Source organism: Oncorhynchus keta, chromosome 8, assembly GCF_023373465.1.
Source record: "Oncorhynchus keta strain PuntledgeMale-10-30-2019 chromosome 8, Oket_V2, whole genome shotgun sequence".
Taxonomy (NCBI): domain Eukaryota; kingdom Metazoa; phylum Chordata; class Actinopteri; order Salmoniformes; family Salmonidae; genus Oncorhynchus; species Oncorhynchus keta.
The window spans coordinates 29,720,486-29,745,650 of NC_068428.1; the positions used below are offsets into that span (position 1 = coordinate 29,720,486).

The 25,165-nt window shown below is 42.3% G+C and overlaps 2 protein-coding genes across 7 annotated transcripts in view; both read left to right on the forward strand.

Moving 5' to 3' along the window:
- LOC118387068 (ena/VASP-like protein) overlaps positions 1-14,655 on the forward strand; it is a 225,124-nt gene extending 210,469 nt beyond the window's left edge. For 2 of the 3 annotated variants that reach the window (XM_052523970.1, XM_052523967.1), the window contains exons 7-13: positions 1,710-1,816; positions 10,478-10,517; positions 10,626-10,680; positions 12,839-12,899; positions 13,130-13,190; positions 13,281-13,338; positions 13,639-14,655. In XM_052523970.1, coding sequence (XP_052379930.1) covers positions 1,710-1,816; positions 10,478-10,517; positions 10,626-10,680; positions 12,839-12,899; positions 13,130-13,190; positions 13,281-13,338; positions 13,639-13,676 — 420 coding nt within the window. In that variant the 3' untranslated portion in view covers positions 13,677-14,655. The remainder of the gene's footprint in view (positions 1-1,709; positions 1,817-10,477; positions 10,518-10,625; positions 10,681-12,838; positions 12,900-13,129; positions 13,191-13,280; positions 13,339-13,638) is intronic. The other variant, XM_052523969.1, reaches the window with a different exon arrangement.
- A 1,033-nt stretch (positions 14,656-15,688) lies between these two features.
- LOC118387069 (transcriptional repressor protein YY1-like) lies at positions 15,689-23,192 on the forward strand. Of its 4 annotated transcripts, none has more exons than XM_035775200.2 (5): positions 15,689-16,277; positions 19,187-19,337; positions 19,943-20,003; positions 21,515-21,673; positions 21,820-23,192. In XM_035775200.2, the coding sequence occupies exons 1-5, from the start codon at positions 15,752-15,754 to the stop codon at positions 22,000-22,002; spliced, it is 1,080 nt and encodes a 359-aa protein (XP_035631093.1). In that variant the 5' UTR covers positions 15,689-15,751; the 3' UTR covers positions 22,003-23,192. The 4 variants fall into 4 exon arrangements, with proteins under 4 accessions (XP_035631093.1, XP_035631090.1, XP_035631092.1 ...); XM_035775197.2 differs by having other exon boundaries at positions 15,704-16,277; positions 19,175-19,376; XM_035775199.2 differs by having other exon boundaries at positions 15,704-16,277; positions 19,175-19,337.
- The last annotated feature ends 1,973 nt before the right edge of the window (positions 23,193-25,165 follow it).

The following is a 25,165-nucleotide window of genomic DNA, read 5'->3' on the forward strand; positions in this document are numbered from 1 at the left end:
TTCACGTCGCTGTGGAGGAATTTTGTCCCACGCTTCTTTGCAGATTTGTTTTAATTCAGCCACATTGGAGGGTTTTCGAGCATGAACCGCCTTAAGGTCACGCCACAGCATTTCAATCGGATTCAAGTCCGGACTTTGACTAGGCCACTCCAAAACCTTCATTTCGGTTTTTTTAAGCCATTCAGAGGTGGACTTGCTGGTGTGTTTTGGATCATTGTCCTGCTGCAGAACCCAAGCGTGCTTAAGCTTGAGGTACAGGAATTTTTGTTAGAGAGCAGAATTCATGGTTCCATCAATCACAGCAAGTCATCCAGGTCCTGAAGCAGCAAAGCAGCCCCAGACCATCTCACTACCACCACCATATTTGACTGTTGATATGATGTTCTGTTTCTGAAATGCTGTGTTACTTTTACGCGAGATATAACGTGACGCACACCTTCCAAAAGTTCAACTTTTGTCTCGTCAATCCACAGAATATTTCCCCTAAAGTCTTGGGGATCAGCAAGATGTTTTTTGCCAAAATTGAGACAAACCTTTGTTCTTTTTGGTGGTTTTCGCCTTGAAACTCTGCCATGGATGCCATTTTTGCACAGTCTCTTTCTTATGATTGAGTCATGAACACTGACCTTAACTGAGGAAAGTGAAGACTGCAATTCTTTAGATGTTGTTGTGGGTTCTTTTGTGAGCTCTTGGATGAGTCGTCGCTGCGCTCTTGGGGTAATTTTGGTAGGCCGGCCACTCCTGGGAAGGTTCACCACTGTTCCAAATTTTCTCCATTTGTGGATAATGGCTTTCACCGTGGTTCACTGGAATCCCAAATCTTTAGAAATGGATTTGTAACCCTTTCCAGACTCATAGAAGTCAATTACTTTGTTTCTCAACTGTTCCTGAATTTCTTTGTATCGCGGCATGATGTCTTGCTTTTTTTGCTTTTTGGGACAGGTGCTTTGTCAGACTGGTTCTATTTAAGTGATTTCTTGATTCAACAGGCCTTGCAGTAATCAGGCCTGGGTGTGGCTAGTGAAATTGAACTGAGCTTTAAAAAATATATATATATTTAACCACAGTAAATTCATGATTTAACAAGGGGGCAATTATTTTGTCACATAGGGCCATGAAGGTTTGGATAGCTTTTTTCCCTTAATAAATAAAATGATCACTTAAAAACTGCATTTTGTGTTTACTTGGGTTATCTTTGTGTAATAGTCAAATTTGTTTGATGATCTGAAACATTTAAGTGTGACAAATGTGCAAGAAAATAAGAAATCAGGAAATCAAGAAATTGCAGAAGCCTCATTCCTACAGAACTGTATGTTTATTAGGTTAATGTTAAGTCGTGAGCGGTAAATCTCAGCTTGCTTTTTGACTGTGACAGTGATCTTGACTCAGAAAAGGTTGGTGACCACTGGTCTAAAATCACCTTATCTCCTCCTCTTCTTTCCTTCATCTGCACTGATCTCAACGTAGGACAGGTGAAAGCACAATGTTCACCAAGCCCAGCTCTTTCATATCAGTGAAGATGAAATAGGTTAAGGAAGCCCCTTTAGACCATTAACTGGTGCTCCAGAGGGGTTGGGTTAAATGCAGAAGACACAACTGACTAGGTATCCCCCTTTCCCTTTCCTTTCCCTCTTACAACTAGGTTACAAAACACTCTCTGTCCTATCTTCTCCTAAGATACTGTGTGTGTCTCTCTCTTCTCTCTCCAGCCTGAGGACTCTAACTCTTCAGGATCGGGGACCAAAAACGAAGCCAACCGGACAAGTGGTGGCAGCGGAGGACTGATGGAGGAGATGAACGCTCTGCTGGCGCGGAGGTCAGAGCATAGAGTTAGAAACACTAGAGCAGGCATTCCTATTCAGAGCATAGAGTTAGAACTACAGGTCTGTGCGGGACTAAATTATTAATCCCGCTCCCACCCACACCCGCAGCTTTTCATGCGGCACCCTCCCACACCCACTGGCTTTCTGTCCGGCTCCTACCCACTACCGCAAGAACTGGTCCCGAACCCCACCGCAGTCCTGCAATGTTATTTTAGGCGTATGTGACGCAGCTCACTTGGTAGCCATGGTCGCAGCGATTTTAGGCCCTATAGGGAATATCAAAATGCGGAAAAATAACCTAAGAAATATTTTAAATTAACAGAGATTCTCACATAGTCCATTAAATTATGCTATCTTTATTACTGGGCTATATCAGCTAATAGGCTAGACATAGTTTGAAGAGAGCAGAGATGGAGAGACTTGCACTTTACAATTAGCTACATTTTATACCCTACCTTTTAGGAGTGGGACGATTTTCAGACGGACAAATATGAATGATCAATATTTACTTCAAGGCAATATAGAACACTGTAGCCGAATCATATTTATGAAGTATATTTCCTTGGAAAGATAACTTCCCGTCCTTCTCTGCCCGTGCACTGGCTATATTTATAGCCTACTCAAATCAAATCACATTTTATTTGTCACATGCGCCGAATACAACAGGTGCTCACCTTACCATAAAATGCTTACTTACAAGCCCTTAATCTGTTAGAGACACCAGTTCCCATTTGGGAACGCGCCCCCACCCCCCCAGCTGGAATGTGGCGCAGGGAACGCAAGAAATATTCCTAAAAATATTTAACCTCCACACATTAACAAGTAAAATAGCTCAAATGAAAGATAAACAAGTTGTTTATCTACCCAGCAAGTCAGATTTCTAAAATGTTTTACGGCGAAAACATAGCACATATTTATGTCAAACCACCACCGCAGACATATCTCATTAGCATAGCCAAGTAGGAAAAAATATGCAATCAACAAACGCAGGATTAAAAAAAAAATCATTTCACTAACCTTTTGAAATCTTCATCAGATGACAGTAATATAACATGTTACACAGTACATTCATTTTTTTTCAATAATATGCTATATATATCCATAAATCTCTGTTTACAATTACGCATCGTTCAAAAAATGCTACTAAAATGTGAGGAGAAATTAAATAGCTCCGGCAGATAACGTCAGCTAACAAGGAATACACATCATAAACTTTGACTAAATATGCATGTTTTACATATGTATAGGAAGATACACTTATTCTAAATGCAATCGCTGTGTTACATGTATTTTTAACGTTACAGGTAGAGTTCACTAGGCTAAACTAGGAGTCGGCGCTCCAAAAGTACCATTCTGGCTCCTCTACCTTGGAGTCGACAGAAACCCAAAATTAACACATAAATATTTCCTTACCTTTGCTGTTCTTCCATCAACAGAACTGGAAGAGATTATACTCACCAAACCAGCGTTTAGTTTTCAAGTCTGCGTCTTTCAGTTCTCAAAATACACGCATTTCGGTCAAAATGTAGGCAAAAATTGAAGTGGATGCGCACCAAAACGTCGAAATTATATATTATATGTCGAGTTAACTTGTCAAACTAACTTCATAATCAAGCTTTAACATGTTATAAAGGTGTACAGCAATTTTGAGAACAAACAGAAACACAGGCACCGTTCAATCGATCTTGGAGAAGAGAGAGGACTTGACCATTGCGCACAGAAAAGTGACAGGTTTTTTTGAGTGACTGAGAGCTTACCGCGTGCTCAAATTCTCGCAAGCGGGCGATTCTCACAATGAGAAGCCCCATTGAATGCTGAGATCACGCTGAACACGTGGAGACTGTTCCTGGCGCTGTAACTGTTTGGGGAGGGTGTTTGCGATGACGTCAAAGGTGACCCAACTTTTCAGATGAGAAGAGATAGTTTGAGAGAATGCAGATTTTGAGAGTTCTGCTTTACATAGAGACAAAATTTAAACAGTTTTAGAAGCTTTAGATGGTTTTCTATTCGATAATATTTTTTATTTGCATATATTAGCAACTTTTGACAAAAATGTATCATGTTTTATATGGGTACCCAATTCCTCCAGAAGGGGCAGTAATCAGGGGTAGCCTTATTAACCAACAATGCAGTTCAAGTAATAGAGTTAAGAAAATATTTACTAAATAAACTTAAGTAAAAAGTTAACTATAATGAGGCTATATACAGGGGGTACCAGTACCGAGTCAATGTGTGGGGGTACAGGTTAGTTGAGGTAATTTGTACATGTAGGTAGGGGTAAAGTGACTATGCATAGATAATAAACAGCGAGTAAAAGCAGTGTAAAAACAAATGGGGGGGGTGTCAATGTAAATAGTCCGGGTGGCCATTTTATGAATTGTTTGGGGCGGCAGGGTAGCCTTGTTTTGGGCGGCAGGGTGGCCTAGTGGTTAGAGCGTTGGACTAGTAAAATAAAGGGGGGAAATTGTTCAACAGTGTAATAGCTTGGAGGTAGAAGCTGTTAAGGAGCCTTTTGGACCGAGACTTGGCGCTCTGGTACCCCTTGCCATGCGATAGCAGAGAGAACAGTCTTCTGTGACTTGGGTGACTGGAATTGTTGACAATTTTTTGGGACCTTCCTCTATCACCGCTTATTATATAGGTCCTGGATGGCAGGAAGCTTGGCCCCAGTGATGTACTGGGCCATACGCACTACCCTCTGTAGCGCCTTACAGTCGGATGCCAAGCAGTTGCCATACCAGGCGGTGATGCAACCAGTGAGGATGCTCTCGATGGTGTAGCTGTTGAACTTTTTGAAGATCTGGGGACCCATGCCAAATCTTTTCAGTCTCCTTAGGGGAAAATATGTTGTTGTGCCCTCTTCACGACTGTGTTGATAAGTTTGGACCATGATAGTTTGTTGGTGATGTGGACACCAAGGAACTCTCGACCCGCTCCACTACAGTCCTGTCAGTTTTAATGGGGGCCTATTCCCCCTCCTTTTCCTGTAGTCCATGATCAGCTCTTTTGTCTTGCTCACATTGTTGTCCTGGCACCACACTGCCAGGTCTCAGACCTCCTCCCTATAGGCCAAGCCTGAGCAATTCCAGTCCTCTGGGGCCTGATTGGTGTCACATTTTTCCGCCATCCCTAGAAAACACACCTGATTTAAACTAATTGCATTCTTAACATGAAGATTATGATTAGTTGATTATTGGAGTCAGTTGTGTTAGCTGGGACTGGGGAAAAAGTGTGACAACAATCAGGCCCCCGAGGACTGGAGTTGCCCAGGCCTGCAATAGGCTGTCTCATTGTTGTCGGTGATCAGGCCTTCCACTGTTGTGTCGTCAGCAAACTTAATGATGGTGTTGATGTCGTGCTTGGCCACACAGTCGTGGGTGAACAGGGAGTACAGGAGGGGACTAAGCATGTACCCCTGAGGGGCCCCAGTGTTGAGGATCAGCATGGCAGATGTGTTGTTGCCTAACTTTACAACCTGGGGGCAGCTCGTCAGGAAGTCCAGGATCCAGTTGCAGAGGGAGGTGTTTAGTCCCAGGGTCCTTAGCTTAGTGATGAGCTTTGTGGGAACTATGGTGTTGAACGTTGAGCTGTAGTCAATGAACAGCATTCTCACATAGCAGTATGGAGTGCGATTGAAATTGCGTCATCTGTGAATCTGTTGGGGGCGGTATGTGAATTGGAGTGGGTCTAGGGTTTCCGGGATGACGGTGTTGATGTGAGTCATGACCAGCCTTTCAAAGCACTTCATGGCTACTGACGTGAGTGCTACGGGGCAGTAGTCATTTAGGCAGGTTACCTTCACTTTCTTTGGCACAGGGACTATGGTGGTGTGCTTGAAAAATGTACATTCGAAGTTGAAAGTTTACATACACTTAGGTTGGAGTCATTAAAACTTGTTTTTCAACCAATTCCACACATTTCTTGTTATCATACTATAGTTTTGACAAGTCGGTTAGGACATCTACTTCATGCATGACACAAGTCATTTTTCCAACAATTATTTACACACAGATTATTTAATTTATTTCACTGTATCACAATTCCAGTGGGTCAGAAGCGTACATACACTAAGTTGACTGTGCCTATAAACAGCTTGGTAAATTCTGGAAAATCATGTCATGGCTTTTGATAGGCTAATTGACATAGTTTAAGTCAATTGGAGGTGTACCTGTGGATGTATTTAAAGGCCTACCTTCAAACTAACTGCCTCTTTGCTTGACATCATGGGAAAATCAAAATAAATCAGCCAAGTCTGGATCATCCTTGGGAGCAATTTCCAAATGCCAGAACTACAGCAAAGGACCTTGTGAAGATGCTGGAGGAAACAGGTACAAAAGTATCTATATCCACAGTAAAACGAGTCCTATATCGACAGAACCTGAAAGGCCGCTCAGCAAGGAAGAAGCCACTGCTCCAAAATCGCCATAAAAAAGCCAGACTACGGTTTGCAACTGCACATGGGGACAACAATCGTACTTTCTGGAGAAATGTCATCTGGTCTGATGAAACAAAAATAGAACTGTTTGGCCATAGTGACCATCGTTATGTTTGGAGGAAAACATGCAAGCCTTAAGAACACCATCCCAATCGTGAAGAACGGGGGTGGCAGGATCATGTTGTGGGGGTGCTTTGCTGCAGGAGGGACTGGTGCACTTCGAATCATGAAGAAGGAAAATTATGTGGATATATTGAAGCAACATCTCAAGACATCAGTCAGGAAGTTAAAGCTTGGTCATAAATGGGTCTTCCAAATGGACAATGACCCGAAGCATACTTCCAAAGTTGTGGCAAAATGGCTGAAGGACAAAAAGTCAATGGGCGATAATACCTCGAGACTTCTTTAATATTAGACATCGCGCATCAGCTGTTATTGACAAATATACACACACCCTCACCCCTCGTCTTACCAGACGTTGCTGTTCTGTCCTGCCGATGCATGGAAAACCCAGCCAGCTCTATATTATCTGTGTCGTCGTTCAGCCACGACTTGGTGAAACATAGATATTTCCATTTTTAATGTTCCGTTGGTAGGATAGTCTCGAACGGAGATCATCCAGTTTATTTTCCAGTGATTGCACGTTGGCAAATAGAACGGATGGTAGAGGCAGGTTACCCACTCTCCAACAAATTCTCACAAGGCACCCTGATCTCCACCCCCTGTATTTTCGTATTTTCTCCACACGAATGACGGGATTTGGGCTTGGTCTCAGGGAAGCAGTATATGCTTTGCGTCGAGGTGAGTAATCGTTGTTCTGATATCCAGAAGCTCTTTTCGGCCATAAGAGACGCTAGCAGCAACATTATGGACCAAATCAATGACAAACAGTGTGGAAAAAACTAACAAAATAGCACAGTTAGGCGCATGTAAAACGGCAGCCATCCCCTCCGGCACCAATATCAACTATTTAATTGAGATCAAACGCACACCTTATCTCACATGTATGGCTACTGACCTTGAAGCAACAAGAATGATTAGAGTACACACTTCCACTTATTTTGAGCTACGTTTTGCATATAGGATGTAGCCTACCTTTTATGTGCACATACACATCATTGGGTAATCAATATTTATTGAAAATTAAAAGGCTCTCATGAGGACTGCCACAGGAATAGAAAACCCAGAGTTACCTCTGCTGCAGAGGATAAGTTCATTAGAGTTACCAGCCTCCGAAATTGCAGCCCAAATAAATGCTTCACAGAGTTTAGGTAACAGACACATCTCAACATTAACTGTTCAGAGGAAACTGTATGAATCAGGCCTTCGTTGTTGAATTTCTGCAAAGAAATCACTACTAAAGGACACCAATAATAAGAAGAGACTTGCTTGGGCCAAGAAACACGAGCAATGGACATCAGACCGGTGGAAATTTGTCCTTTGGTCTGGAGTCCAAATTTTAGATTTTTGGTTCCAACCGCCATGTTTTTGTGAGACGCTGTGTGGGTGAACGGATGATCTCCGCATGTGTATTTCCCACCATAAAGCATGGAGGAGGAGGTGTTATGGTGTGGGGGTGCTTTGCTGGTGACACTGTCTATGATTTATTTTGAATTCAAGGCACACTTAACCAGCATGGCTACCACAGCATTCTGCAGGGATCACCATCCCATCTGGTTTGCGCTTTGTGGAACTATCATTTGTTTTTCAACAGGACAATGATCCAACACACCTCTAGGCTGTGTAAGGGCTATTTTACCAAGGAGTGATGGAGTGCTGCATCAGATAACCTGGCCTCCACAATCCCCCGATCTCAACCAAATTGAGAGGGTTTGGGATGAGTTGGAAGGCAGAGTGAAGACAAAGCAGCCAACAAGTACTCAGCATATGTGGGAACTCCTTCAAGACTGTTGGAAAGCATTCCAGGTGAAGCTGGTTGAGAGAATGCCAAGAGTGTGCAAAACTGTCATCAAGGCAAATCATAGGGCAATAGCCACTCTGGCTATTTGAGCAATCTCAAATATAAGATATACAGTGCCTTGCGAAAGTATTCGGCCCCCTTGAACTTTGCGACCTTTTGCCACATTTCAGGCTTCAAACATAAAGATATAAAACTGTATTTTTTTGTGAAGAATCAACAACAAGAGAGACACAATCATGAAGTGGAACAACATTTATTGGATATTTCAAACTTTTTTAACAAATCAAAAACTGAAAAATTGGGCGTGCAAAATTATTCAGCCCCCTTAAGTTAATACTTTGTAGCGCCACCTTTTGCTGTGATTACAGCTGTAAGTCGCTTGGGGTATGTCTCTATCAGTTTTGCACATCGAGAGACTGATATTTTTTCCCATTCCTCCTTGCAAAACAGCTCGAGCTCAGTGAGGTTGGATGGAGAGCATTTGTGAACAGCAGTTTTCAGTTCTTTCCACAGATTCTCGATTGGATTCAGGTCTGGACTTTGACTTGGCCATTCTAACACCTGGATATGTTTATTTTTGAACCATTCCATTGTAGATTTTGCTTTATGTTTTGGATCATTGTCTTGTTGGAAGACAAATCTCCATCCCAGTCTCAGGTCTTTTGCAGACTCCATCAGGTTTTCTTCCAGAATGGTCCTGTATTTGTCATCTTCCCATCAATTTTAACCATCTTCCCTGTCCCTGCTGAAGAAAAGGAGGCCCAAACCATGATGCTGCCACCACCATGTTTGACAGTGGGGATGGTGTGTTCAGGGTGTTGCTTTTACGCCAAACATAACGTTTTGCATTGTTGCCAAAAAGTTCAATTTTGGTTTCATCTGACCAGAGCACCTTCTTCCACATATTTTGTGTGTCTCCCAGGTGGCTTGTGGCAAACTTTAAACAACACTTTTTATGGATATCTTTAAGAAATGGCTTTCTTCTTGCCACTCTTCCATAAAGGCCAGATTTGTGCAATATACGACTGATTGTTGTCATATGGACAGAGTCTCCCACCTCAGCTGTAGATCTCTGCAGTTCATCCAGAGTGATCATGGGCCTCTTGGCTGCATCTCTGATCAGTCTTCTCCTTGTATGAGCTGAAAGTTTAGAGGGATGGCCAGGTCTTGGTAGATTTGCAGTGGTCTGATACTCATTCCATTTCAATATTATCGCTTGCACAGTGCTCCTTGGGATGTTTAAAGCTTGGGAAATCTTTTTGTACCCAAATCCGGCTTTAAACTTCTTCACAACAGTATCTCGGACCTGCCTGGTGTGTTCCTTGTTCTTCATGATGCTCTCTGCGCTTTTAACGGACCTCTGAGACTATCACAGTGCAGGTGTATTTATACGGAGACTTGATTACACACAGGTGGATTGTATTTATCATCATTAGTCATTTAGGTCAACATTGGATCATTCAGAGATCCTCACTGAACTTCTGGAGAGAGTTTGCTGCACTGAAAGTAAAGGGGCTGAATAATTTTGCACGCCCAATTTTTCAGTTTTTGATTTGTTAAAAAAGTTTGAAATATCCAATAAACGTCGTTCCACTTCATGATTGTGTCCCACTTGTTGTTGATTCTTCACAAAAAAATAGTTTTATATCTTTATGTTTGAAGCCTGAAATGTGGCAAAAGGTCGCAAAGTTCAAGGGGGCCGAATACTTTCGCAAGGCACTGTATTTAGATTTGTTTAACACTTTTTTGGTTACTACATGATGTGTTAGTTCAAAGTTTTGATCTCTTCACTATTATTCTACAATGTAGAAAATAGTCCAAATAAAGAAAAACCCTTGAATGAGTAGGTGTTCTAAAACTTTTGACCGGTAGTGTATACTAGGTGCACTTGATCTTGCACTCCCAACTAGGAAAGGAGAGGTAGGCTACTTAACTTGAAGCAGCGAATTCTGAGTATGTGAATAATGCAACAAATATGTGATTTTAATACAGTAAGTATGCTGACGTATACAAAGCAGAAAGATGAACGTTTACAAATCATCTGCGGGACAACAAAAATATTTTCATCTCAAAGTTGCCTGTCTGACCCAACTGCAGCATGAAACATGCCGACAGCGCCGCAATGATCTCAATCTGGTCCTGCAGGTCCCACAGAAACGTAGCCCTCTAGTTAGGACAGACATTTCTATTCAAAATAAAGTCTAGTCATATGTGGAGGGGACCGTCAGACATATTGAATGTACAACTTTGATATCAAACTGAATGAGGCTCTGACTTGAGGCTTCTTCTTGCCCTCAGAAGGAAAGCAGCATCAGAGAAGCCTGAGGACAACCAAATCGTGAGTGATGCTAACTAATGTTACAGTGACTTATGACTCTTTTATCATTACATTTATGACTCACTTCTCCTTAGTTGACGTCAATATATTTGTCCTGTTGTTTTGCAGGATGACCCCAATAGGTCCCCTTCCCCCGGCATCAAGGGTGGACAGAACGCCACAGGTACTCCAGTCATATACAGTTTATATATATATATATATACATTTCAATTCTTGTCATTTAGCAGATGCTCTTATTGCAAACGCAACATACAATTAGTGCATTCATCTTAAGATAGCGAGATGAGACAACCACATATCACAGCCATAACAGACACATTTTCCCTCCATAAAGTAGTTATCAGCAGAGTCAGTGCTAGTAGGAAAAGACAAGTGTATTTTTGGGGCCTGAGGTTTATTTAAGAGCCTCCTTGAAGAGGTAGGGTTTCAGATGTATACAACACAAATATACCACAATGTATAGTACACAAGAACAACACAATATATATATATATATATATATATATATATATATATATATATATATATATATATATATATATATACTGCTCAAAAAAATAAAGGGAACACTAAAATAACACATCCTAGATCTGAATGAATGAAATATTCTTATTAAGTAATTTTTTCTTTACATAGTTGAATGTGCTGACAACAAAATCACACAAAAATGATCAAAGGAAATCAAATTTATCAACCCATGGAGGTCTGGATTTGGAGTCACACTCAAAATTAAAGTGCAGGCTGATCCACTACACTACAGGCTGATCCAAATTTGATGTAATGTCCTTAAAACAAGTCCAAATGAGGCTCAGTAGTGTGTGTGGCCTCCACGTGCCTGTATGACCTCCCTACAATGCCTGGGCATGCTCCTGATGAGGTGGCGGATGGTCTCCTGAGGGATCTCCTCCCAGACCTGGACTAAAGCATCCGCCAACTCCTGGACAGTCTGTGGTGCAACAATGCGAGACCTCATGTGGCTGGAGTGTGTCAGCAGTTCCTGCAAGAGGAAGGCATTGATGCTATGGACTGGCCCGCCTGTTCCCCAGACCTGAATCCAATTGAGCACATCTGGGACATCATGTCTTGCTCTTGTGGCGTTGGTGGATGGAGCAAGACATGATGTCCCAGATGTGCTCAATTGGATTCAGGTCTGGGGAACGGGCGGGCCAGTCCATAGCATCAATGCCTTCCTCTTGCAGGAACTGCTGACACACTCCAGCCACATGAGGTCTCACATTGTCTTGCATTAGGAGGAACCCAGGGCCAACCGCACCAGCGTATGGTCTCACAAGATGTCTGAGGATCTCATCTCGGTACCTAATGGCAGCCAGGCTACCTCTGGCAAGCACATGGAGGGCTGTGCGGCCCCCCAAAGAAATGCCACCAAACCGGTCATGCTGGAGGATGTTGCAGGCAGCAGAACGTTCTCCACGGCGTCTCCAGACTCTGTCACATCTGTCACATGTGCTCAGTGAGAACCTGCTTTCATCTGTGAAGAGCACAGGGGGCCAGTGGCGAATTTGCCAATCTTGGTGTTCTCTGGCAAATGCCAAACGTCCTGCACGGTGTTGGGCTGTAAGCACAACCCCCACCTGTGGACGCCGGGCCCTCATACCACCGTCATGGAGTCTGTTTCTGACCGTTTGAGCAGACACATGCACATTTGTGGCCTGCTGGAGGTCATTTTGCAGGGCTCTGGCAGTGCTCCCCCTGCTCCTCCTTGCACAAAGGTGGAGGTAGCGGTCCTGCTGCTGGGTTGTTGCCCTCCTACGGCCTCCTCCACATCTCCTGATGTACTGGCCTGTCTCCTGGTAGCGCCTCCATGCTCTGGACACTACGCTGACAGACAAAGCAAACCTTCTTGCCACAGCTCGCATTGATGTGCCATCCTGGATGAGCTGCACTACCTGAGCCACTAAAGTGGGTTGTAGACTCCGTCTCATGCTACCACTAGAGTGAAAGCACCGCCAGCATTCAAAAGTGACCAAGACATCAGCCAGGAAACATAGGAACTGAGAAGTGGTCTGTGGTCACCACCTGCAGAACCACTCCTTTATTGGGGGTGTCTTGCTAATTGCCTATAATTTCAACCTGTTGTCTATTCCATTTGCACAACAGCATGTGAAATGTATTGTCAATCAGTGTTGCTTCCTAAGTGGACAGTTTGATTTCACAGAAGTGTGATTGACTTGGAGTTACATTGTGTTGTTTAAGTGTTCCCTTTATTTTTTTGAGCGGTATACACAAACACAATAAAATGTACATGTTGAGGTAATGTTTTTCCTATCCTGACCCGTCTTCTCTTCTCCTTCCGCTCTCAGATGGTGTGAAGAAGCCATGGGACAGAGCCAACTCTGCAGAGAGGTCATCACTGGTATCAAGGTGAGAAACTTGACGGACCAAGTTAGTCTGCCAATTTAGGTCTTAAAATTAGGTTATGTAATCAAGGGATTGGCTGGTTAACTGTGTAAAGGACTGTACACATTTCTATCTGTACACTTAATGCATTATTTGTGCACTTATAATTTTATATTGCATGCTTACTCTCATTTGTAAAAATAAATATATTTAGATACTATGTTGTGTGAGAGTGTTTTCCTTGGTTTCTGTAGGGTACGACCTGTGGGGAGTAGCAGCGACACAGATGCCTTAGACTTTGACAGAATGAAGCAGGTAAGGAGCCCTGAAGTGAATTATTGGCACATGCACTTTGTGAATATGAAAACATATACCTGTTATGATTCACTTTTATATTTTGAACAGGAAATCTTGGAAGAAGTTGTTCGTGAATTACACAAGGTGAAGGATGAGATCATTGATGGTGCGTTATCTCTCTGAGTTCCTCATTCACTTCATCCAAGAATGTCTCGATAGGAAATGTACTGTCTGTGGCTAATATCTCTATAGTATGTAGTTTACTGCACTTATGTTTGGAACTGACCAAATGAGGTTGCTATTGGAAGAGAAGGAGAAGTGAGACATGTTATCCTCCAGATGGCGTCAGAGACATATAAACTCAAAGTAATACTGCTGATATACTAGTTGGTCTCTGACAGGACAACAAATATTATCTCCATGACAAGACTTGTAACACTCCTGTTGTGTCTCCTCTCTCTTCCAGTCATTAGACAAGAACTGAGCAGAATCAGCACGACATAATCTGTCATGTACATTTTGGAACCATTGTCCCCACGGCAACCACTGCTGTGTCTGAGGAGGCAAGGAGAGGATCGAGGCCCGAACTACAACCATTTATTTATTCTACGTTGCTGTGATGTTAAAGCAACGTGACAATGTTGCTGTAACACTACAGGAACAGTTTGTTTACGTTACGTTTAGAAGAATGGGATAGATGGAGGACACTCTCGCACTGATTTTTTTCACTTTCTATGGTCTTGTTTTTCTCTTTTTTCTTTCTCTATCTGTCCATCGGTAACCAATGTTTACTGTCTGTTTCCCGTCTTAAAGGAAACAATTATGAAATTCAATTAAGTAACATCTTGGTTTTCTAGGAGTTTTTATTTATAAAATGTTTGTTTGACATTATTATTACTATCATTGTCATTAATATGACTATTATTTGTATTATTGTAGATGTAATGGTGTGAATATAAGTAGTAGCAGTTTTAGTGACGACAATAGTAACAAAATTATTATTATAATGACACTGATGATAATCATTTTATGTCAGCCTTTTATATTTGATATTGTAATTTTTTTTTCTCTTTTGATTTTGTTTTAAAATACAATTATAAGCACATACGGATTTATTTCTCATGACCTGACCTCAACATTTTTACAGAGTTTTGTATCCTTTTTCGCCAAACACAATTGTGTGTGTGTAATCACTGACTGAAAGATTTTTTAAAACAGGTCTTGAACCTGAAAGAGAGGGTGGTATATAAACTATTGCTCTTTGGATATTGCAATCTTATGAGCAAAAAAAGAATAATACACCACAGTATTTGTGATCATGTTGTTAATAAAATGTTTCTTGGCTGCAACGATATGGTGAAGTATTGTTTGTTTTACTATTTCCTTTTATGACCAAGTGCTTCCTGGTAAAAAAAAATGTTATATATATATATATATATATATACACACACTAAAATGATTTCAAATAAAACTGTGAACAATGTCTTGGAAAAATGAAGTGACCTCTTTGATTGTGAGAGTTGTGTCTGTTTTTTGAGTTGGGTTTGATTAGCTGCTTTGATTCAGTGTTTATTCACAAGCATTCACCTAGTCAGACTGTGTATTCATACACTATGGGCCACTAGGAACATCATTTGGCCTATCTGTTCCTTTTAACATATCTCTGTTTTAGTCATACTTTCTAACAACACATAACATCTTTGGCGTATTCATTGGGGATCAATTTAGAGAATTGTTAAGTATAGGGATGAATGATTCCCTACATGACAGAGAACCCCATCTGTACTTCTCCATAACACTTCTTATCTGTATTTTCTGTACCATTCTGTACCAACCTCCTGATATTAATAAACTCCTGCAGTCAGTATACAGCACATGTAATGCTGTAATGTAATTCACTCTACACGACTGCATCACAACAGGTGTTACACAAATATCTGGATTGAGCGGTATTTTGTCCCCTTGAGTATACTGACACCTGGAGGTCAGATTAGGAGAACGCCAAAAGACCAGATATATTTGACTATATATACAACATCTTATTACAATGACTGCCAAACCCTAACGACACTGGGCCAATTGTGTGCCTGTTGTGGGACAATTGTGGGACTCCCAATAACGGCCTGTTGTGATACAGCCTGGAATCAAACCAGGGTCTGTAATGACACCTTTAGTATTGAGATGCAGTGCCTTAGACCGCTGCACCACTAGAGAGCACATATAGAGTATGTTTACAGAAAACATATATTTGTAGAAAACCCAAGAAACAAAAAACAACTGCAATATATCCATCCCTATTCCCTGTTGATGTGTAGTGTAATATTAAACATTAAACGAGCCTATGAAATACATCCAATGGACTAGATGGGGCTAAAGGCAGTAGGCATCCTATGTGATATTCGTTTTCTGCATTTAAAAAAAGCATGGTGCTTTGGTCTTATGGTGCATTATGTTTAGCAGTGAGTTGGCCAATGTCATTGTGGGCCTTATTAATGTTTCAGCAAGCAAAAAAATAGGGGGGTTGTGGGGCAAATGAGCACAGCACAGGCTGCGTGAGAAGTAAGCTGGTAGGATTCAACATGGCATCGGGCGATACGCTTTATATTGAGGCGGACGGCTCGGAGATGCCGGCCGAACTAGTGGAGTTACACGAGATAGAGGTGGAAACGATACCGGTAGAGACTTTCGAGACTACTGTGGTCGGGGGAGACGACGACCAGCCGATGATAGCACTCCAGCCGCTGGTATCAGACGACCCGAATTCGATCCACCACCACCATCAAGAAGTGATCCTAGTGCAGACAAGAGAGGAAGTTGTTGGCGGGGATGATTCGGATATGCTTGCGGACGGGGGTTACGAGGATCAAATCCTCATCCCCGTCCCAGCACCCGGGGTGGAAGATGAGTACATCGAACAGACTCTGGTGACTGTAGCCGGGAAAAACTCTGTTGGTCGGATGAAGAGAGGGGTAGGCGGCAGTGGCAAAAAAGCTGGCCAAAAGAGTTATTTGGGTGCTGTAGAACCAAGCAGTAGAAAATGGGAACAGAAGCAGGTACAAATAAAGACTATGGAGGGGGAATTCTCTGTTACAATGTGGGCTTCGGGTAAGTTGTCGGTTCTATCTAATGTTACTGTAGCTAACGTTAGACGTTTTGCACCAGTCTATTCCCTTCTAGTTCGCCAAGCCACATTCGGGATCACTTTTAGAAGTGCAGAAATGTTTTTGTTTTGGAGGCCATGTTTTTAGATGTTGCTGGGCGCCGCCATGTTCCCCGAGAACCAGTATGGCGGCCCGAAAAAAATGGCGATAGAGCGGCTGGGCGAAGATGGCGGCGGTCGGGGGTACAAGCGCGCTGCTGGCTCCAGAGAGTAGGCCCCGATGGCGTAACTAGCTAGTTGGGTGTCTTACGTTAACTTTGCTGATAAGTAACTACTTCAGCCGCGATTACAATAACTGGGTCAGTAACCCTGTAACTTAGTTTTGTTCGATTTAAACGGCTGGCCAAATATATTGTCCAATAAGTTATTTCAAGCCCATTGATGCTTTTCTTCTGCATAGCCAGCCAACGTTAACTTTTTTTTTACTCGCGACAGCTAGCGAGTTCTCAATCAAGTATAGTAGCTGGCTAGCAACACAAGCTAGTTAACGTTCCTAAAAACTACGACCCTACACAGCTTGCGTTGTACAAGCACCGTGTAACCGCATTTGGATTCAGCGTGATTGATAAACATTCTCCGTTCGCGTGCGAGGCTAACTAGTAAACCCATAATCCTGGCGTGGCTACCAAAATGCGACTAGCAGCAGAGCGAGAAACAACGTTAGCTGATAAACTGTGCAGGGGGATCAAGGTGATGCATGTTCATATTAGTTATTTCAATCAGCATCAATTATTGTATACATTTTGTATTTCACTGTTTTGTAAAAACAAAGCTATACTGCTAGCTACATTGTCTAGAAATATTGCTTCAGTGTTTTTTTGTATTGCTGTTTTCAAACAGATTAGTAGCCTAAAGGCCGGCAGATGGCGATATTGAGTCGTTTCACCTTACCGCCCAAACGCATTGTATGCAGCCGGTTCGTACCTAAAACATTCTCCATTCGGGCTGCAAATGCGTTAATTTCCTTCTTAACTATAGTTAATGGTAAGAAGGAGGGAAAAAACTGTGAAAATGTGTACTTTCTTTATGAAACACCATTTTCCACCATCATGCTGGTGTCCAAGACAATACATACCATATGAAACGTAACATATAATACGAAATGGAGTAACTTGTGTATCTACATCACCCATTTTCGTATGCTATGTTATACATTACAATCTGTATTATATGTTACGAATTAGAAACCATTTGTTATGAATATGCAAAATGTACACTATGGTTAGAATTTGCAACATGTATTGTATTATATGAATTCCAGCTAGATGGCTAACATTATCAAGCTGCCTAACATTGGTTAGGCTATTGGTTAAGGTTAGCTAATATTGTTGCGAAGTTGGGTGGGTCAATAATGTGAACGTCTAGCAACCCAAAGTTTGCGAGTTCAAATAATCTCATCTTTAGCAGGGTGGTTGGTTGAGTGTATTAAAAATCCACCCAAAACCCCTCATATTTGGTAGCAACATGTGAAAATCTGTGGCAGCTCAAGTCGACTACAAAAACAACAATGCAATGCTCTCTCTGAGCTGGCTAGGTAGCTAGCTAGCAAACATAGCTACACACAATACCATAGTCAATATCAGCATGTGAAGTAGCTAATTGGCTGTAAAATTGCCTAAAAAAATGGCAATATCAATTTAGGAGTCTACAGTCTAACCATGTTCAACTGGCCAATCAATGTGTCTGAGTGGAGTCTGACATTTGCAACAGCACCATGCAATGCACCCTGGACTGAAGAAGCTGACAAGAAGGAGAAATGTGTTAGACCCTCTGCTAAATTCCATATTTCTCTATGTAGGAATATAACAAAAAAATATGATCAATGGCTCATTCGAGAGAAGATGACCTCCTGTGTAATGACATTGTCCAGTTTTGGGTTGACAAGGTAAAATCTGTCATTCTGCTCCTGAACAAGGCAGTTAACCCACTGTTCCTGGGCCATCATTGTAAATGAGAATTTGTTCCTAATTTACTGGCCTAGTTAAAGGTTAAATAAATATTGTAAAAATGTATATATTAGTTAAGGAGGAAAGTGATTAATTAGCAGCCTGAATGGAGAATGTTTTACATACGAACCGGTCCACAGGGGATACGAGTGTGTCAAGGTAGGCCCTAGTTTTGTCGCACCTGGACTACTGTTCAGTCGCGTGGTCAGGTGCCACAAAGAGGGACTTTAGGCTCAACAGGGCAGCAATGGCTGTTCCTTAGATGTACACTGAGAGCTACCATTAATATGCATGTCAATCTTTCCTGGCTCAAAGTGTAGGAGAGATTGACTTCATCACGACTTGTATTTGTGCGGGGTATTGACATGTTGAGTGGACCGAGCTGTCTGTTTGAACTACTGGCACACAGCATACCCCACAAAACATGCCACCAGAGGTCTCTTCACAGTCCAGAACAGACTTTGGGAGGCGCACAGTACTACATAGAGCCATGACTACATGGAACTCTATTCCACATCAAGTAACTCGTGCAAGCAGTAAAATTTGATTTAAAAAACAAACATAAAATACACCGTATGGAACAGTGGGGACTGTGAAGCAACAAACATAGGCACAGACACGTGCATACAGACACGATAACATGTACACATGGTTTTTGTGTTGTGTATATGTGGTAGTAAAGTAGGGGCCTGAGGGCACACACTTAATGTGTTGTGAAATCTGTTGTGAATGTAAAGTTTTTAAAATGTTATAATTGCTTTAATTTTTCTGGACCCCAGAAAGAGTCATTGGGATCCATAATAAATACAAATGAAACGACTCAATATCGCAAACTGCAATGATTTACCCCGGTCTTGTATGGCTATTTTCGGTTAAGTCCCTGCATTGTATCCTAGATGACAAAAAAGACATTGACCATGAGTCAGTTGTTGAAGAACAGATCATTGGGGAGAATTCCCCTCCGGACTACTCTGAATACATGACGGGGAAGAAGTTGCCCCCTGGAGGGATACCTGGCATCGACCTGTCAGACCCCAAACAGCTGGCAGAGTTTGCCAGGTCAGTGTCTATCTGCCTAAACTCACCTGTCCATCAAGGGTATGTACAGTGAACACACCCTCAAATAAAAAAACTATTGTTTGGCCTAAACTCTAACATACAAATAATTTACACCTATGCTCTCTTGTAGCTCACCTTGTAAATTGGTGTTTAGCAAGATGCCAGGATTTGTGATTCTCTTCATGTTGCCTGCCTGTCTTGGAAGGCAGCACTTGATGAGGCAGCTTTTGTGTAGTTGATGTCAGAGGTATCTGGCCCGATCTCCTTCCTAAAGGGAGTGTTGAGCCCGGATATTTCTTACTGTCCTGCCTCTGCTGGTCCCTATGGTCAGAACTCAGTGTGGTAAGTTCTAGAGTCCCTTCTACGAGAGCCTTTATATCTCTGAACACTGTCAACACACTGACACAGAGCACTGTAACACCGTGAGAGCAGGAAACCGGCTGTCAGCCATACTGGAACACTTGCATGGGTGCTGGTTTATATTCACTGGTTAGGAATTGAACATGCTTAATTAGATTTTGTATATGGACAACATATGATTTTGAGTTATGTTCCCTGTGAATGCAATAGGCTGAAAGTTAACTCCATATCCAATGTTTTCTCAGGATGAAGCCGCGGAAGGTAAAAGAAGACGACGCGCCCAGGACGATAGCCTGCCCTCACAAAGTAAGTAGTCTGTTTCCAACGGTTTCTTTCCTGCCCAGTAGGGGTGTTAAGGTACATGTATTCTCGAAAGGTTCGGGGACCTCTGTTCTGTAGGACTCACTGAACACAAATGCTTGTAAATTGAGTATATAATAAATGCAACCACTCGGACTGTGGGCTATGCCTACGCTGCGTTGTATGCCCTTCGTGTAAACCTGAGCTGAAAACATTTTGGGTTATTCTGTTACAACAACTAGAGCATATGCGCATGTTATCAAAATTCAAATCTTAATTGGCGCATTTCAAACTGTCCTTTTGTGCGGCGCAGCCGGCAACTACTACTGTGGTCCTTCTGTAGCTCAGTTGGTAGAGCATGGCGCTTGTAATGCCAGGGTAGTGGGTTCGATCCCCGGGACCACCCATACGTAGAATGTATGCACGCATGACTGTAAGTCGCTTTGGATAAAAGCGTCTGCTAAATGGCATATATTATATTATTATTATTACTTCTGTACAATGGTGAGTGATAGGGCTGACAAACCAGTAGGATTCTCCATCGCGTATATCTCCAGTTTGGTAGTTTAGTAGCTTACAATGGAGATGGACTCGTTCAGTAGCTTACAATGGCGATGGACCGAGAGCATGTCACCACTGCTCAACCAGAATAGCCTATGCAGCTGCCAACACCTAAAACATGTTGACACATTTATGCCGACATCACCGCAGTAATTCTTACCAATGGAAGATGGAAATGCACACAAAAAAAACGTGGCTTAGTCTCCTCTGCATTCAAGCATTTCTTCACAGCTGATTCTGACCAGGCCAAAGAAATTACAAGAGCGATGGGTATGTTTATAGCCGCAGATATGTGCACATTCTCAGTGGTTGAGAAGAATCTGGGGTTTGAGCACCTCGTGAAAGTGCTCAGAGCACGTTACAAACTTCGTCCTCTCCTACTCATTTCAGCACAGGTAGTACCCATTCTATATAAGCAAGCTGAAGTTGTCAGTGAACTGTTGCGCTTACTACAGATGGATGGACCTCCAGGGCTACAGAGAGCTACTTAACAGTGACAGTCCATCACATTAACCTAGAGTGAGAAATGAGAAGTACATATGTTTCTCTTTGCATGAAAACTTTCTAGCATAGGCCTACACAATGTCTGAGCCATGTTTACATACTTATTTCACACAGATATTGCACTTTATATTAGTGTCATTTAAGAAAATGCCAAATGTTGGTATTCCTAAATGTGCTCATCAGGTATTATGACTCATGATCATACATTAAGACATGCATTAAGAATACTTTCCTATTGAGTTGTTGAGCAGTTATTTAGGGTTAACTGCCTTGCTCAAGGGCAGATTATTGCACCTTGCCGGCCCGGTGTACACCTACACCGACCTTTCGGTTACTGGCCCAACGCTCTTAACCTCTTAGCTAGCTGTCGCTGTAGCAGATGTCCTTAATGTTTTGTACACTGTGTATATGGAATCGGGTATACCAACACTTTCTATAAATCTCTCCCTCAGGGCTGCACAAAGATGTTCAGGGACAATTCAGCGATGAGGAAGCATCTCCACACCCACGGGCCTCGTGTGCACGTCTGTGCCGAGTGTGGCAAGGCCTTCGTAGAGAGTTCCAAACTCAAACGTCACCAACTCGTTCACACAGGGGAGAAACCCTTCCAAGTACGTACCTGGTCTGCATAAATTCTCCTATGAGATTGACGCAATAAGACAAATGCATGTAGGGTAACTGCACACACATTTACCATTGACTCCTATATCCTAATACGCCTCCTTTTGTCCATCCATGTTCTCCTTCCTGTGTGCAGTGTACCTTTGAGGGCTGTGGGAAGAGGTTTTCGCTGGACTTTAACTTGCGCACACACGTTCGTATCCACACCGGTGACCGGCCCTACGTATGCCCCTTTGACGGCTGCAATAAGAAGTTTGCCCAGTCAACCAACCTAAAGTCTCACATCCTCACACACGCCAAAGCCAAAAACAACCAATGAGAGCCCTCTGACCTGCCCCAAGTCCCACCCCCACAGCAGCATCTTAATGACACCACACGTCAAACCTCCTTTGATGAAAGAAGGAAATGATTGCGAAATACTTTTTGATAAATACGGAGATTAAATTCTCCCTTCTCCTATTGGTTGACTGAAGAACACAGTGGCACTCTTCAAAAAGATGAAACCCCTCTCCCAACCTTCCACCCCCCTCTCTCCTCACTTCATAGCGGCTTCATTTTTATTGCCATAAATATGGAACTCATGGACTAACAGACTATTCTTTCCGCCATGGAGCTGCATGAGAGAGAGCAATCAGGCTATTCTTTCTGCCATGGAGCTGCATGAGAGAGAGCAATCAGGCTATTCTTTCTGCCATGGAGCTGCATGAGAGAGAGCAATCAGGCTATTCTTTCTGCCATGGAGCTGCATGAGAGAGAGCAATCAGGCTATTCTTTCTGCCATGGAGCTGCATGAGAGAGGAGCAATCAGGCTATTCTTTCTGCCATGGAGCTGCATGAGAGAGAGCAATCAGGCTATTCTTTCTGCCATGGAGCTGCATGAGAGAGGGAGCAATCAGGCTATTCTTTCTGCCATGGAGCTACATGAGAGAGAGCAATCAGGCTATTCTTTCTGCCATGGAGCTGCATGAGAGAGAGCAATCAGGCTATTCTTTCTGCCATGGAGCTGCATGAGAGAGGGAGCAATCAGGCTATTCTTTCTGCCATGGAGCTGCATAGATTTTAATTTTCTATTTCTACAAGTGTGCATATTGTACACTTTATTTTGGGATATGTTCAGTAAGACAATTAGATTTTTTTTCTTTTTCGCCTGAGTATTTAGATCCACTTACTATATGATGGTCCTGGCAAGACGTGTGTTACTGTACCGTCACATTGCTTCAAAGTATTTTCTGAAAAAAAGTTTTGGTTTGCATCTTAATCTTTACTTTTGGTTATATTCCTTCTAACCATTAAATCATCTTGTATACTTTTATTGTATGGCTGTTGACATGATTTAGACTGTGATAGAGGTGTGATTTTTAAATTGTTAACCAATTTAACTTTTAGTTGAGTTGATTTATCTTTTTTCATGAATTGTCAACTTTGCTGAGAAACATGTCCCTACCGTTGTTTCACTGCGAGCCTGTCTATTCGAATACTAAAATTCATTAAATGAAATCGCCAGAGTGACCATCTGTTTCTTTGTTAGAATGTAATGTACAGGCATCATCAACCATGAACTTTCTTTGTTGATATTTGCACCCATGCATTTCAACGGCCCACAATAAAAAGGTCATCCCAAATCTGGGTTTTTTTCCACTAATTTCTAGGCCTGGTGTGAGGGTGGCGTATTCTCATAAGTGTGGTGAAATACCTATTGCTTGCCTATACTGGAGACTTGGGGCCAATCCCAAATCAACCTCTAAGCCCTATGCACTTGTGGAGATCTGAGAGGATTTGATTTGTTTAGTCAATATGGTAACTTTCACCTAGCCTATTAGAGAGCAAGGTGGAGCTGTTGCCATGTTACTAACACCTGTCAAATCCTCTGATCTCCAGAAGCACATGGGGCGTAAGGGTCGATTTGGCTTTGGGAAATAGCTTATTGCTTGTCTATACCTGAGACATCTCTCTCCTATAACGGAGAGAAATAGCCATCCTTTCAAATGTACATGAAGTGCCCAGGGGAAGAAGGTAGGTGCTAGGAGTCCATTTGGAACAGTGCCACTGGTTAATACAAAGTCCAAAGGCAGGTGTTTTGTGCTGTTCTGCATGAGCTGCAGATTTGTCCTTGTACCTCAGCATCCGGTTGGTCCTGCCTCCAGGAACTCTTGGTCGGTTGGTCCTGCCTCCAGGAACTCTTGGTCGGTTGTTCATCAATGATCACCACCTACATTCTGCAACGAGTCTGACCGTAGCCAGTTTTACTGACTCCCTGTGGCGAAGTTGGGAAAATCCTTCAAAACAGCCTTCACACGTTTAGGAAATGTAGTTTACTCTTCTTTGCAGGGTGCAATATCAGTTTAAGGCTTTGTTTTCTGTTAGTGCTGCTAAACCCAACCGAAAAAGACACCACTTTGACTACCAGGGAATTATGAAAGCCTAATATCTTCGAACGCATCACAATTTGCTCCCGGGTGCGGTACTACTATGGCTGACCCTGTAAAACACCACATGTAGGTGACATAAAAAGCATTTTTGTTTAGGTTAAATACTAAATGGTGACATTCAATACCCTGTGCCTCAAACTATTTGAGAGCAAGATGCATTATAGGCTTACCTTTCGATCATATCTAGATCTGTTTTTGGGACATGAACAGTGACATTTTCACCATTTGGAGAGTCTCCATTGTAGCCGTGTGTCCATGGTGCTGAAACCACTGTCGTGACAGTGATGGCTAAATCTGAGATTGCATAGGTAGGCCATACAGCTGGTTTCCTTACCCCCTGGTAGTTGATTTATTCATGTCACTGATTAGCCAGAAATTTCTCACACCTGGTGTCAGCTCTGAATCAGTCTGATAAGATGGGAAGTAGCCTACTTCTGTTCTGACCTTGAGATCCTGATTTGAGAAAGGGTGCCTGGGCTATCTGTGCAGCAGAAGCCTATAACCTCTGTATGCACTGACACACAGACTGGTATAGATAGACTGGTCAATGCTTAAATGAAAATGCCCTCTTAATGTCCATGGCTTATAGACAGACTAAACAGCATTTGTGTGATTTCAACAAAGTATTGGTTTCTTTCTTGTTTTCTCTTTCCCAAATCCACCTTGAATGGATTTAACTCAACTGAAACAAGAATAAATTGTTTCAAAGATCCTTTACAGGGAAAGTAGGCTACTTGTGTATTCCCTCTCAAAAAATACATCTGCTTCTTAAACATGGCACAGGAATCACAGGCACCTCTAAAACACCTAGTTGAAATTCACAAACTGTCTGTCCATTCCATCGGATCAGACGACAGCGCATGGGGATGAGACACTCTGATTGGTGTCTTAAAGCAACTGTCTTAAAGAGCCACGTGTTCCTGTTACTTCTTCCTACCTGTCTGGCTGTGTGTGTACGCCATAATTGAAAATATTGCTCAGGAAGTATTCTGCTTATTTATGGAGCATTCATTCAGGCAATTGGCTGTTTTGATTGACAAAGGCAAGAGTGGT

Excerpts from the sequence above, each read along its gene's own strand:
- LOC118387069 (XM_035775197.2), top strand. The coding sequence starts at position 15,752 with ATGGCATCGGGCGATACGCTTTATATTGAGGCGGACGGCTCGGAGATG. Across the intron at positions 16,278-19,174 it reads TGTTACAATGTGGGCTTCGG|ATGACAAAAAAGACATTGAC; the intron begins GTAAGTTGTCGG and ends ATTGTATCCTAG. Across the intron at positions 21,674-21,819 it reads CAGGGGAGAAACCCTTCCAA|TGTACCTTTGAGGGCTGTGG; the intron begins GTACGTACCTGG and ends TCCTGTGTGCAG.